We start from the raw sequence: 16,191 nt of genomic DNA on the forward strand, positions 1-16,191 counted from the left end.
GCTCCCCCCCCCTGCTCTTCTTACCCCTGCTCCCCCCCCCTGCTCTTCTTACCCCTGCTCCCCCCCCCTGCTCTTCTTACCCCTGCTCCCCCCCCCTGCTCTTCTTACCCCTGCTCCCCCCCCCTGCTCTTCTTACCCCTGCTCCCCCCCCCCTGCTCTTCTTACCCCTGCTCCCCCCCTGCTCTTCTTACCCCTGCTCCCCCCCTGCTCTTCTTACCCCTGCTCCCCCCCCCTGCTCTTCTTACCCCTGCTCCCCCCCCCTGCTCTTCTTACCCCTGCTCCCCCCCCCTGCTCTTCTTACCCCTGCTCCCCCCCCCTGCTCTTCTTACCCCTGCTCCCCCCCCCTGCTCTTCTTACCCCTGCTCCCCCCCCCTGCTCTTCTTACCCCTGCTCCCCCCCCTGCTCTTCTTACCCCTGCTCCCCCCCCCCTGCTCTTCTTACCCCTGTCCCCCCCCCCCCCCCCCGTGTCTATGTTCTAGGCTCAGTGACAGATCGCACAGCTGTGACCCGGGTCACAGTGTGGGCGTATCCTTGGAGAGGAATGGGCGTGTCTTTGAAAAGGAATGGGCGTGTCCTTGGTGTGGAGTGGGCGTGTCCCGCCCCCTCGCCCGCCCCCCTGTCCCGCAGCCTGAGGTCACCGGACACCTGACACCGGACTCCGGACTCACCATGACCGGGGAGCTGTGGTCGCTGGAGCGGGTCCTGGAGCAGCACATCCCGGCCCAGGAGCTGGGGGAGGTCCGGAGGCTGCTGTACGGGAAGGAGACTCGGTGAGGCACCGGGACCGGGGGGGGGGACAGGGACCGGATACCGGGAGAGGGACCAGAGGGGGGGAGAGGGGACAAGGCTGTATATCTCCGGGACCGTAATAGCACGGACTATATCTCCGAAGGACGTGGAATTATCCTGGAATATATCCCGGAATAACGCGGAATATATCCCGGAATAACGCGGAATATATCCCGGAATAACGCGGAATATATCCCGGAATAACGCGGAATATATCCCGGAATAACGCGGAAAATAACCCGGAATAAGGCGGAATATATCCCGGAATAATGCGGAATATATCCCGGAATATAACGCGGAATATATCCCGGAATAACGCGGAAAATAACCCGGAATAACGCGGAATATAACCCGGAATAATGCGGAATATAACCCGGAATAACGCGGAATATAACCCGGAATAACGCGGAATATATCCCGGAATAAGGCGGAATATAACCCGGAATAACGCGGAATATATCCCGGAATAATGCGGAATATAACCCGGAATAACGCGGAATATATCCCGGAATAACGCGGAATATAACCCGGAATAACGCGGAATATAACCCGGAATAACGCGGAATATATCCCGGAATAACGCGGAATATAACCCGGAATAACCCGGAATAACGCGGAATAACGCGGAATATATCCCGGAATAACGCGGAATATATCCCGGAATAACGCGGAATATATCCCGGAATAACGCGGAATATATCCCGGAATAACGCGGAATATAACCCGGAATAACGCGGAAAATAACCCGGAATAAGGCGGAATATATCCCGGAATAATGCGGAATATATCCCGGAATATAACGCGGAATATAACCCGGAATAACGCGGAATATAACCCGGAATAATGCGGAATATATCCCGGAATAATGCGGAATATATCCCGGAATATATTAGGGAATAACGCGGAATATATCCCGGAATAACGCGGAATATATCCCGGAATATATCCCGGAATAATGCGGAATATAACCCGGAATAACGCGGAATATATCCCGGAATAATGCGGAATATAACCCGGAATAATGCAGAATATAACACGGAATAACGCGGAATATATCCCGGAATAACGCGGAAAATAACCCGGAATAACGCGGAATATAACCCGGAATAATGCGGAATATAACCCGGAATAATGCGGAATATAACCCGGAATAACGCGGAATATAACCCGGAATAACGCGGAATATATCCCGGAATAAGGCGGAATATAACCCGGAATAACGCGGAATATATCCCGGAATAATGCGGAATATAACCCGGAATAACGCGGAATATATCCCGGAATAATGCGGAATATAACCCGGAATAACGCGGAATATAACCCGGAATAACGCGGAATATATCCCGGAATAAGGCGGAATATATCCCGGAATAACGCGGAATATATCCCGGAATAAAGCGGAATATATCCCGGAATAAGGCGGAATATATCCCGGAATAACGCGGAATATATCCCGGAATAACGCGGAATATATCCCGGAATAACGCGGAATATAACCCGGAATAACGCGGAATATAACCCGGAATAAAGCGGAATATATCCCGGAATAACGCGGAATATATCCCGGAATAACGCGGAATATATCCCGGAATAACGCGGAATATAACCCGGAATAACGCGGAATATATCCCGGAATAACGCGGAATATATCCCGGAATAACGCGGAATATAACCCGGAATAACGCGGAATATATCCCGGAATAACGCGGAATATATCCCGGAATAACGCGGAATATAACCCGGAATAACGCGGAATATATCCCGGAATAACGCGGAATATATCCCGGAATAACGCGGAATATAACCCGGAATAAAGCGGAATATATCCCGGAATATAACGCGGAATATATCCCGGAATAACGCGGAATATATCCCGGAATAACGCGGAATATAACCCGGAATAATGCGGAATATATCCCGGAATAATGCGGAATATAACCCGGAATAACGCGGAATATATCCCGGAATATATCCCGGAATAATGCGGAATATAACCCGGAATAACGCGGAATATATCCCGGAATAATGCGGAATATATCCCGGAATATCCCGGAATATAACCCGGAATAACGCAGAATATATCCCGGAATAACGCGGAATATATCCCGGAATAACGTGGAATATATCCCGGAATAACGTGGAATATATCCCGGAATAACGCGGAATATAACCCGGAATAACGCGGAATATATCCCGGAATAACGCGGAATATAACCCGGAATATATCCCGGAATATATCCCGGAATAACGCGGAATATATCCCGGAATAACGCGGAATATATCCCGGAATAACGCGGAAAATAACCCGGAATAACGCGGAATATAACCCGGAATAACCCAGAATATATCCCGGAATAACGCGGAATATAACCCGGAATAAGGCGGAATATATCCCGGAATAACGCGGAATATATCCCGGAATAACGCGGAATATATCCCGGAATAACGCGGAATATATCCCGGAATAACGCGGAATATAACCCGGAATAAGGGGGAATATAACCCGGAATAACGCGGAATATATCCCGGAATAACGCGGAATATAACCCGGAATAACGCGGAATATAACCCGGAATAACGCGGAATATATCCCGGAATAACGCGGAATATATCCCGGAATAACGCGGAATATATCCCGGAATAACGCGGAATATAACCCGGAATAACGCGGAATATATCCCGGAATAACGCGGAATATATCCCGGAATAACGCGGAATATATCCCGGAATAACGCGGAATATATCCCGGAATAACGCGGAAAATAACCCGGAATAACGCGGAATATAACCCGGAATAAAGCGGAATATATCCCGGAATAACGCGGAATATAACCCGGAATAACGCGGAATATATCCCGGAATAACGCGGAATATATCCCGGAATAACGCGGAATATAACCCGGAATAACGCGGAATATATCCCGGAATAACGCGGAATATATCCCGGAATAACGCGGAATATATCCCGGAATAACGCGGAATATATCCCGGAATAACCCGGAATATATCCCGGAATAACGCGGAATATAACCCGGAATAAGGCGGAATATAACCCGGAATAAGGCGGAATATATCCCGGAATAACGCGGAATATATCCCGGAATAACGCGGAATATAACCCGGAATAACGCGGAATATATCCCGGAATAACCCGGAATATATCCCGGAATAACGCGGAATATAACCCGGAATAAGGCGGAATATAACCCGGAATAAGGCGGAATATATCCCGGAATAACGCGGAATATATCCCGGAATAACGCGGAATATAACCCGGAATAACGCGGAATATATCCCGGAATAACCCGGAATATATCCCGGAATAACCCGGAATATATCCCGGAATAACGCGGAATATAACCCGGAATAAGGCGGAATATAACCCGGAATAAGGCGGAATATATCCCGGAATAACGCGGAATATATCCCGGAATAACGCGGAATATAACCCGGAATAACGCGGAATATAACCCGGAATAAGGCGGAATATATCCCGGAATAACGCGGAATATATCCCGGAATAACGCGGAATATAACCCGGAATAACGCGGAATATAACCCGGAATAACGCGGAATATATCCCGGAATAACCCGGAATATATCCCGGAATAACGCGGAATATAACCCGGAATAAGGCGGAATATAACCCGGAATAAGGCGGAATATATCCCGGAATAACGCGGAATATATCCCGGAATAACGCGGAATATATCCCGGAATAACGCGGAAAATAACCCGGAATAACGCGGAATATAACCCGGAATAAAGCGGAATATATCCCGGAATAACGCGGAATATAACCCGGAATAACGCGGAATATATCCCGGAATAACGCGGAATATAACCCGGAATAACGCGGAATATAACCCGGAATAACGCGGAATATATCCCGGAATAACGCGGAATATATCCCGGAATAACGCGGAATATAACCCGGAATAACGCGGAATATATCCCGGAATAACGTGGAATATAACCCGGAATAACGCGGAATATATCCCGGAATAACGCGGAATATATCCCGGAATAACGCGGAATATAACCCGGAATAACGCGGAATATATCCCGGAATAACGCGGAATATATCCCGGAATAACGCGGAATATAACCCGGAATAACGCGGAATATATCCCGGAATAACGCGGAATATATCCCGGAATAACGCGGAATATATCCCGGAATAACGCGGAATATATCCCGGAATAACGCGGAAAATAACCCGGAATAACGCGGAATATAACCCGGAATAAAGCGGAATATATCCCGGAATAACGCGGAATATATCCCGGAATAACGCGGAAAATAACCCGGAATAACGCGGAATAACGCGGAATATATCCCGGAATAACGCGGAATATATCCCGGAATAACGCGGAATATAACCCGGAATATATCCCGGAATATAACCCGGAATAATGCGGAATATATCCCGGAATAATGCGGAATATAACCCGGAATATAACCCGGAATAACGCGGAATATAACCCGGAATAACGCGGAATATATCCCGGTATAATGCGGAATATAACCCGGAATAAGGCGGAATATATCCCGGAATAAGGCGGAATATAACCCGGAATAAGGCGGAATATAACCCGGAATAATGCGGAATATAACCCGGAATAAGGCGGAATATATCCCGGAATAAGGCGGAATATATCCCGGAATAACGCGGAATATAACCCGGAATAACGCGGAATATATCCCGGAATAACGCGGAATATAACCCGGAATAACGCGGAATATATCCCGGAATAACGCGGAATATAACCCGGAATAACGCGGAATATATCCCGGAATAACGCGGAATATAACCCGGAATATAACCCGGAATAACGCGGAATATAACCCGGAATAACGCGGAATATATCCCGGAATAACGCGGAAAATAACCCGGAATAACCCGGAATAACGCGGAATAACGCGGAATATATCCTGGAATAACGCGGAATATATCCCGGAATAACGCGGAATATATCCCGGAATAACGCGGAATATAACCCGGAATAACGCGGAATATAACCCGGAATAACGCGGAATATATCCCGGAATAACGCGGAATATATCCCGGAATAAGGCGGAATATATCTCGGAATAACGCGGAATATATCCCGGAATAACGCGGAATATAACCCGGAATAACGCGGAATATAACCCGGAATAACGCGGAATATATCCCGGAATAACGCGGAATATAACCCGGAATAACGCGGAATATAACCCGGAATAACGCGGAATATAACCCGGAATAACGCGGAATATATCCCGGAATAACGCGGAATATATCCCGGAATAACGCGGAATATATCCCGGAATAACGCGGAATATAACCCGGAATAAGGCGGAATATAACCCGGAATAACGCGGAATATATCCCGGAATAACGCGGAATATATCCCGGAATAACGCGGAATATAACCCGGAATAATGCGGAATATATCCCGGAATAACGCGGAATATAACCCGGAATAAGGCGGAATATAACCCGGAATAACGCGGAATATATCCCGGAATAACGCGGAATATATCCCGGAATAACGCGGAATATATCCCGGAATATATCCCGGAATATATCCCGGAATAACGCGGAATATAACCCGGAATAACGCGGAATATAACCCGGAATAACGCGGAATATATCCCGGAATAACGTGGAATATATCCCGGAATAACGCGGAATATATCCCGGAATATATCCCGGAATATATCCCGGAATAACGCGGAATATATCCCGGAATAACGCGGAATATAACCCGGAATAACGCGGAATATATCACGGAATAACGCGGAATATAACCCGGAATAACGCGGAATATATCCCGGAATAACGCGGAATATATCCCGGAATAACGCGGAATATATCCCGGAATAACGCGGAATATATCCCGGAATAACGCGGAATATAACCCGGAAAAACGCGGAATATAACCCGGAATAACGCGGAATATATCCCGGAATAACGCGGAATATATCCCGGAATAACGCGGAATATATCCCGGAATAACGCGAAATATATCTCGGAATAACGCGGAATATATCACGGAATAACGCGGAATATATCCCGGAATAACGCGGAATATATCCCGGAATAACGCGGAATATATCCCGGAATAACGCGGAATATAACCCGGAATAACGCGAAATATATCTCGGAATAACGCGGAATATATCACGGAATAACGCGGAATATATCCCGGAATAACGCGGAATATATCCCGGAATAACGCGGAATATATCCCGGAATAACGCGGAATATATCTCGGAATAACGCGAAATATATCTCGGAATAACGCGGAATATATCACGGAATAACGCGGAATATATCCCGGAATAACGCGGAATATATCCCGGAATAACGCGGAATATATCCCGGAATAACACGGAATATAACCCGGAATAACGCGAAATATATCTCGGAATAACGCGGAATATATCACGGAATAACGCGGAATATATCCCGGAATAACGCGGAATATATCCCGGAATAACGCGGAATATATCCCGGAATAACGCGGAATATAACCCGGAATAACGCGAAATATATCTCGGAATAACGCGGAATATATCCCGGAATAACGCGGAATATAACCCGGAATAACGCGGAATATATCCCGGAATAACGCGGAATATATCCCGGAATAACGCGGAATATAACCCGGAATAACGCGGAATATAACCCGGAATAACGCGGAATATATCCCGGAATAACGCGGAATATATCCCGGAATAACGCGGAATATAACCCGGAATAACGCGGAATAACGCGGAATATATCCCGGAATAAGGCGGAATATATCTCGGAATAACGCGGAATATATCCCGGAATAACGCGGAATATAACCCGGAATAACGCGGAATATAACCCGGAATAACGCGGAATATATCCCGGAATAACGCGGAATATAACCCGGAATAACGCGGAATATAACCCGGAATAACGCGGAATATAACCCGGAATAACGCGGAATATATCCCGGAATAACGCGGAATATATCCCGGAATAACGCGGAATATATCCCGGAATAACGCGGAATATAACCCGGAATAAGGCGGAATATAACCCGGAATAACGCGGAATATATCCCGGAATAACGCGGAATATATCCCGGAATAACGCGGAATATAACCCGGAATAATGCGGAATATATCCCGGAATAACGCGGAATATAACCCGGAATAAGGCGGAATATAACCCGGAATAACGCGGAATATATCCCGGAATAACGCGGAATATATCCCGGAATAACGCGGAATATATCCCGGAATATATCCCGGAATATATCCCGGAATAACGCGGAATATAACCCGGAATAACGCGGAATATAACCCGGAATAACGCGGAATATATCCCGGAATAACGTGGAATATATCCCGGAATAACGCGGAATATATCCCGGAATATATCCCGGAATATATCCCGGAATAACGCGGAATATATCCCGGAATAACGCGGAATATAACCCGGAATAACGCGGAATATATCACGGAATAACGCGGAATATAACCCGGAATAACGCGGAATATATCCCGGAATAACGCGGAATATATCCCGGAATAACGCGGAATATATCCCGGAATAACGCGGAATATATCCCGGAATAACGCGGAATATAACCCGGAAAAACGCGGAATATAACCCGGAATAACGCGGAATATATCCCGGAATAACGCGGAATATATCCCGGAATAACGCGGAATATATCCCGGAATAACGCGAAATATATCTCGGAATAACGCGGAATATATCACGGAATAACGCGGAATATATCCCGGAATAACGCGGAATATATCCCGGAATAACGCGGAATATATCCCGGAATAACGCGGAATATAACCCGGAATAACGCGAAATATATCTCGGAATAACGCGGAATATATCACGGAATAACGCGGAATATATCCCGGAATAACGCGGAATATATCCCGGAATAACGCGGAATATATCCCGGAATAACGCGGAATATATCTCGGAATAACGCGAAATATATCTCGGAATAACGCGGAATATATCACGGAATAACGCGGAATATATCCCGGAATAACGCGGAATATATCCCGGAATAACGCGGAATATATCCCGGAATAACACGGAATATAACCCGGAATAACGCGAAATATATCTCGGAATAACGCGGAATATATCACGGAATAACGCGGAATATATCCCGGAATAACGCGGAATATATCCCGGAATAACGCGGAATATATCCCGGAATAACGCGGAATATAACCCGGAATAACGCGAAATATATCTCGGAATAACGCGGAATATATCCCGGAATAACGCGGAATATAACCCGGAATAACGCGGAATATATCCCGGAATAACGCGGAATATATCCCGGAATAACGCGGAATATAACCCGGAATAACGCGGAATATAACCCGGAATAACGCGAAATATATCCCGGAATAACGCGGAATATATCCCGGAATAACGCGGAATATAACCCGGAATAACGCGGAATATATCCCGGAATAACGCGGAATATATCCCGGAATAACGCGGAATATAACCCGGAATAACGCGGAATATATCCCGGAATAACGCGGAATATAACCCGGAATAAGGCGGAATATATCCCGGAATAACGCGAAATATATCCCGGAATAACGCGGAATATATCCCGGAATAACGCGGAATATATCCCGGAATAACGCGGAATATATCCCGGAATAACGCGGAATATAACCCGGAATAACGCGGAATATATCCTGGAATAACGCGGAATATATCCCGGAATAACGCGGAATATATCCCGGAATAACGCGGAATATATCCCGGAATAACGCGGAATATAACCCGGAATAACGCGGAATATAACCCGGAATAACGCGGAATATATCCCGGAATAACGCGGAATATATCCCGGAATAACGCGGAATATAACCCGGAATAACGCGGAATAACGCGGAATATATCCCGGAATAACGCGGAATATAACCCGGAATAACGCGGAATATAACCCGGAATAACGCGGAATAATGCGGAATATATCCCGGAATAACGCGGAATATAACCCGGAATAACGCGGAATATATCCCGGAATAACGCGGAATATAACCCGGAATAACGCGGAATATAACCCGGAATAACGCGGAATATATCCCGGAATAACGCGGAATATAACCCGGAATAAGGCGGAATATATCCCGGAATAACGCGGAATATATCCCGGAATAACGCGGAATATAACCCGGAATAAGGCGGAATATAACCCGGAATAACGCGGAATAATGCGGAATATATCCCGGAATAACGCGGAATATAACCCGGAATAACGCGGAATATATCCCGGAATAACGCGGAATATAACCCGGAATAACGCGGAATTTATAGTAGGTAGGAGGCTGTGTGTGGTATTATGGGTATGCTGTGGGTGGCAGAGCTGGCACGGTAGGTATGCTGTGTGCGGGTGGCAGAGCTGGCATGGGTAAACTGTGTGTGGTAGAGTTGGCACCTGAGTAAGCTGCGGGTGGCACAGCTGGTACGGTGGTTATGCTGTGTGGGTGGCAGAGCGGGCATGGTGGGTATGTTGGTGGCAGAGCTTGCACAGTGGGTATGCTGTGTGTGGGTGGCAGAGCTGGCACAGTGGGTATGCTGTATGTGGGTGGCAGAGCTGGCATAGGGGGTATGCTGTGGGTGGCAGAGCTGGCAAGGTGGGTATGCTGTTTATGGGTGGCAGAGTTGGCACGGATATGCTGTGTGGGTGGCAGAGCTGGTATGGTGGGTATGTTGTGGGTGGCAGAGCTGGCATTATGGGTATGCTGCACGCGGGTGGCAGAGTTTGCACGGTGGGTATGCGGTGTGTGGCAAAGCTGACACTGTGGGTATGATGTGTGTGTGGCAGAGTTGGCACAGTGGGTATGCTGTGTGTGGCAGAGCTGGCTTGGTGGGTACGCTGTGTGTGTGTGTGGCAGAGCTGGCACGTGGGCATGCTGCGTGTGGCAGAGCTGACAGTGGGTATGCTGCGTGTGGCAGAGCTGACACAGTGGGTATGCTGTGTGTGGCAGAGCGGGCACGTGGGCATGCTGCGTGTGGCAGAGCTGGCACGGTGGGTATGCTGTGTGTGGCAGAGCTGACAGTGGGTATGCTGTGTGTGGCAGAGCTGGCACGTTGGGTATGCTGTGTGTGGCAGAGCTGGCACGTTGGGTACGCTGTGTGTGGCAGAGCTGGCACAGTGGGTACGCTGTGTGTGGCAGAGCTGGCACGGTGGGTACGCTGTGTGTGTGTGGCAGGGCTGGCATGTTGGGTATGCTGTGTGTGGCAGAGCTGGCACGTTGGGTATGCTGTGTGTGGCAGAGCTGGCACAGTGGGTATGCTGTGTCTGTGGCAGAGCTGACACAGTGGGTATGCTGTGTGTGTGGCAGAGCTGACAGTGGGTATGCTGTGTGTGGCAGAGCTGGCACGTTGGGTATGCTGTGTGTGGCAGAGCTGGCACGTTGCGTACGCTGTGTGTGGCAGAGCTGGCACAGTGGGTACGCTGTGTGTGGCAGAGCTGGCACGGTGGGTATGCTGTGTGTGGCAGAGCTGGCACGTTGGGTATGCTGTGTGTGGCAGAGCTGGCACAGTGGGTATGCTGTGTGTGTGGCAGAGCTGACACAGTGGGTATGCTGTGTGTGTGGCAGAGCTGGCACGGTGGGTACGCTGTGTGTGTGTGTGGCAGAGCTGGCTTGGTGGGTATGCTGTGTTTGGCAGAGCTGGCACGGTGGGTATGCTGTGTGGCAGAGCTGGCACGGTGGGTATGATGTGTGTGTGTGTGGCAGAGCTGGCACGGTGGGTATGCTGTGTGTGGCAGAGCTGTCACAGTGGGTATGCTGTGTGTGGCAGAGCTGGCACAGTGGGTATGCTGTGTGTGGCAGAGCTGGCACAGTGGGTATGCTGTGTGGCAGAGCTGGCACGGTGGGTATGATGTGTGTGTGTGGCAGAGCTGGCATGGTTGGTATGCTGTGTGTGGCAGAGCTGGCACAGTGGGTATGCTGTGTGTGGCAGAGCTGGCACGGTGGGTATGATGTGTGTGTGGCAGAGCTGGCACAGTGGGTATGCTGTGTGTGGCAGAGCTGGCACAGTGGGCATGATGTGTGCGGCAGAGCTGGCACGGTGGGTATGATGTGTGTGTGGCAGAGCTGGCACGGTGGGTATGCTGTGTGTGGCAGAGCTGGCACGGTGGGTATGATGATGTGTGTGGCAGAGCTGGCAAGGTGGGTATGCTGTGTGGCAGAGCTGGCACAGTGGGTATGCTGTGTGTGGCAGAGCTGGCACGGTGGGTATGATGTGTTTGTGGCAGAGCTGGCACAGTGGGTATGCTGTGTGTGGCAGAGCTGCCTTGGTGGGTATGCTGTGTGGCAGAGCTGGCACAGTGGGTATGCTGTGTGTGGCAGAGCTGGCATGGTGGGTATGATGTGTGTGTGGCAGAGCTGGCACAGTGGGTATGCTGTGTGGCAGAGCTGGCACAGTGGGTATGCTGTGTGGCAGAGCTGGCACAGTGGGTATGCTGTGTGTGGCAGAGCTGGCACGTTGGGTATGCTGTGTGTGGCAGAGCTGGCACGGTGGGTATGATGTCTGTGTGGCAGAGCTAGCACAGTGGGTATGATGTGTGTGGCAGAGCTGGCACAGTGGGTATGCTGTGTGGCAGAGCTGGCACAGTGGGTATGCTGTGTGTGGCAGAGCTGGCACAGTGGGTATGCTGTGTGTGGCAGAGCTGGCACGGTGGGTATGATGTGTGTGTGGCAGAGCTGGCACAGTGGGTATGCTGTGTGGCAGAGCTGGCACAGTGGGTATGCTGTGTGGCAGAGCTGGCACAGTGGGTATGCTGGGTGTGGCAGAGCTGGCACGGTGGGTATGCTGTGTGGCAGAGCTGGCACGGTGGGTATGCTGTGTGTGGCAGAGCTGGCACGGTGGGTATGCTGTGTGTGGCAGAGCTGGCACGGTGGGTATGCTGTGTGTGGCAGAGCTGCCTTGGTGGGTATGCTGTGTGTGGCAGAGCTGCCTTGGTGGGTATGCTGTGTGTGGCAGAGCTGCCTTGGTGGGTATGCTGTGTGGCAGAGCTGGCACAGTGGGTATGCTGTGTGGCAGAGCTGGCACGGTGGGTATGCTGTGTGGCAGAGCTGGCACGGTGGGTATGCTGTGTGTGGCAGAGCTGCCTTGGTGGGTATGCTGTGTGTGGCAGAGCTGCCTTGGTGGGTATGCTGTGTGTGGCAGAGCTGCCTTGGTGGGTATGCTGTGTGTGGCAGAGCTGCCTTGGTGGGTATGCTGTGTGGCAGAGCTGGCACAGTGGGTATGCTGTGTGTGGCAGAGCTGCCTTGGTGGGTATGCTGTGTGTGGCAGAGCTGGCACAGTGGGTATGCTGTGTGTGGCAGAGCTGCCTTGGTGGGTATGCTGTGTGGCAGAGCTGGCACGGTGGGTATGCTGTGTGGCAGAGCTGACTTGGTGGGTACGCTGTGACATGCTGTAATTTCTGCCCCAGGTCCCTGGTTCTCCCCGGCGATGCTCTGCGAGTCGCCTCTCAGGGGGGCTTCGAGCTGCAGGGGTACGCCTTTGATGCAGCTGCGGAACAGCTACGGGGACCCCGGATAGTCAGGGTGGGATTAATCCAGAATAAAATCCCCCTGCCAACAACAGCACCGGTTAAAGAACAGGTGACAAATTATGTGCAGAGCAGGTTGTGTTTGTGCTGTGTATGTGCTGTGTATGCAGAGCAGGTTATATGTGTGTGTGCAGCCTATGTAATGTGTAGAGATGCCGTGTGTGCAGCCTATGTAATGTGTAGAGGTGCCGTGCGTGCAGCCTATGTAATGTGTAGAGGTGCCGTGTGTGCAGCCTATGTAATGTGTAGAGGTGCCGTGCGTGCAGCCTATGTAATGTGTAGAGATACCGTGCGTGCAGCCTATGAAATGTGTAGAGATGCCGTGTGCAGCCTATGTAATGTGTAGAGATGCCGTGTGTGCAGCCTATGTAATGTGTAGAGGTGCCGTGTGTGCAGCCTATGTAATGTGTAGAGGTGCCGTGTGCAGCCTATGTAATGTGTAGAGGTGCCGTGCGTGCAGCCTATGTAATGTGTAGAGATGCCGTGTGTGCAGCATATGTAATGTGTAGAGGTGCCGTGTGTGCAGCCTATGTAATGTGTAGAGGTGCAGTGTGCGTGCAGCCTATGTAATGTGTAGAGATGCCGTGCGTGCAGCCTATGTAATGTGTAGAGATACCGTGTGCGTGCAGCCTATGTAATGTGTAGAGGTGCCGTGCGTGCAGCCTATGTAATGTGTAGAGGTGCCGTGCGTGCAGCCTATGTAATGTGTAGAGATGCCGTGTGCGTGCAGCCTATGTAATGTGTAGAGGTGCCGTGCGTGCAGCCTATGTAATGTGTAGAGGTGCCGTGCGTGCAGCCTATGTAATGTGTAGAGATGCCGTGCGTGCAGCCTATGTAATGTGTAGAGATGCCGTGCGTGCAGCCTATGTAATGTGTAGAGATGCCGTGCGTGCAGCCTATGTAATGTGTAGAGATACCGTGTGCGTGCAGCCTATGTAATGTGTAGAGGTGCCGTGTGTGCAGCATATGTAATGTGTAGAGGTGCCGTGTGCGTGCAGCCTATGTAATGTGTAGAGGTGCCGTGTGTGCAGCCTATGTAATGTGTAGAGGTGCAGTGTGCGTGCAGCCTATGTAATGTGTAGAGGTGCCGTGTGTGCAGCCTATGTAATGTGTAGAGGTGCCGTGTGTGCAGCCTATGTAATGTGTAGAGGTGCCGTGTGTGCAGCCTATGTAATGTGTAGAGGTGCCGTGTGTGCAGCCTATGTAATGTGTAGAGGTGCAGTGTGCGTGCAGCCTATGTAATGTGTAGAGGTGCAGTGTGTGCAGCCTATGTAATGTGTAGAGGTGCAGTGTGCGTGCAGCCTATGTAATGTGTAGAGGTGCCGTGTGTGCAGCCTATGTAATGTGTAGAGATGCCGTGTGTGCAGCCTATGTAATGTGTAGAGGTGCAGTGTGCGTGCAGCCTATGTAATGTGTAGAGGTGCAGTGTGTGCAGCCTATGTAATGTGTAGAGGTGCAGTGTGCGTGCAGCCTATGTAATGTGTAGAGGTGCCGTGTGTGCAGCCTATGTAATGTGTAGAGAATCCGTGCGTGCAGCCTATGTAATGTGTAGAGGTGCCGTGCGTGCAGCCTATGTAATGTGTAGAGGTGCCGTGCGTGCAGCCTATGTAATGTGTAGAGATGCCGTGTGTGCAGCCTATGTAATGTGTAGAGGTGCCGTGTGTGCAGCCTATGTAATGTGTAGAGATGCCGTGTGTGCAGCCTATGTAATGTGTAGAGGTGCCGTGTGCAGCCTGTGTAATGTGTAGAGGTGCCGTGTGCGTGCAGCCTATATAATGTGTAGAGATACCGTGTGCGTGCAGCCTATGTAATGTGTAGAGGTGCCGTGTGCATGCAGCCTATGTAATGTGTAGAGGTGCCGTGCGTGCAGCCTATGTAATGTGTAGAGGTGCCGTGTGTGCAGCCTATGTAATGTGTAGAGGTGCCGTGCGTGCAGCCTATGTAATGTGTAGAGGTGCCGTGCGTGCAGCCTATGTAATGTGTAGAGATGCCGTGTGCGTGCAGCCTATGTAATGTGTAGAGGTGCCGTGCGTGCAGCCTATGTAATGTGTAGAGGTGCCGTGCGTGCAGCCTATGTAATGTGTAGAGGTGCCGTGCGTGCAGCCTATGTAATGTGTAGAGATGCCGTGTGCGTGCAGCCTATGTAATGTGTAGAGGTGCCGTGCGTGCAGCCTATGTAATGTGTAGAGGTGCCGTGCGTGCAGCCTATGTAATGTGTAGAGGTGCCGTGCGTGCAGCCTATGTAATGTGTAGAGGTGCCGTGCGTGCAGCCTATGTAATGTGTAGAGATGCCGTGCGTGCAGCCTATGTAATGTGTAGAGGTGCCGTGCGTGCAGCCTATGTAATGTGTAGAGGTGCCGTGCGTGCAGCCTATGTAATGTGTAGAGGTGCCGTGCGTGCAGCCTATGTAATGTGTAGAGGTGCCGTGTGTGCAGCCTATGTAATGTGTAGAGATGCCGTGTGTGCAGCCTATGTAATGTGTAGAGGTGCCGTGTGTGCAGCCTATGTAATGTGTAGAGGTGCCGTGTGTGCAGCCTATGTAATGTGTAGAGGTGCAGTGTGCGTGCAGCCTATGTAATGTGTAGAGGTACCGTGTGTGCAGCCTATGTAATGTGTAGAGGTGCCGTGTGTGCAGCCTATGTAATGTGTAGAGGTGCCGTGCGTGCAGCCTATGTAATGTGTAGAGGTGCAGTGTGCGTGCAGCCTATGTAATGTGTAGAGGTGCAGTGTGTGCAGCCTATGTAATGTGTAGAGATGCCGTGTGTGCAGCCTATGTAATGTGTAGAGGTGCCGTGTGTGCAGCCTATGTAATGTG

General features: G+C 50.0%; 1 protein-coding gene across 1 annotated transcript in view; it reads left to right on the forward strand.

Moving 5' to 3' along the window:
* Window positions 1–474: 474 nt before the first annotated feature.
* Window positions 475–16,191, forward strand: part of UPB1 (beta-ureidopropionase 1) — a 49,776-nt gene continuing 34,059 nt past the window's right edge. Inside the window, exons 1-2 of the mRNA XM_075568450.1 lie at window positions 475–770; window positions 13,257–13,428. Coding sequence (XP_075424565.1) covers window positions 670–770; window positions 13,257–13,428 — 273 coding nt within the window. The 5' untranslated portion in view covers window positions 475–669. The remainder of the gene's footprint in view (window positions 771–13,256; window positions 13,429–16,191) is intronic.

Source organism: Ascaphus truei, chromosome 13, assembly GCF_040206685.1.
Source record: "Ascaphus truei isolate aAscTru1 chromosome 13, aAscTru1.hap1, whole genome shotgun sequence".
NCBI classification, from domain to species: Eukaryota; Metazoa; Chordata; class Amphibia; order Anura; family Ascaphidae; genus Ascaphus; species Ascaphus truei.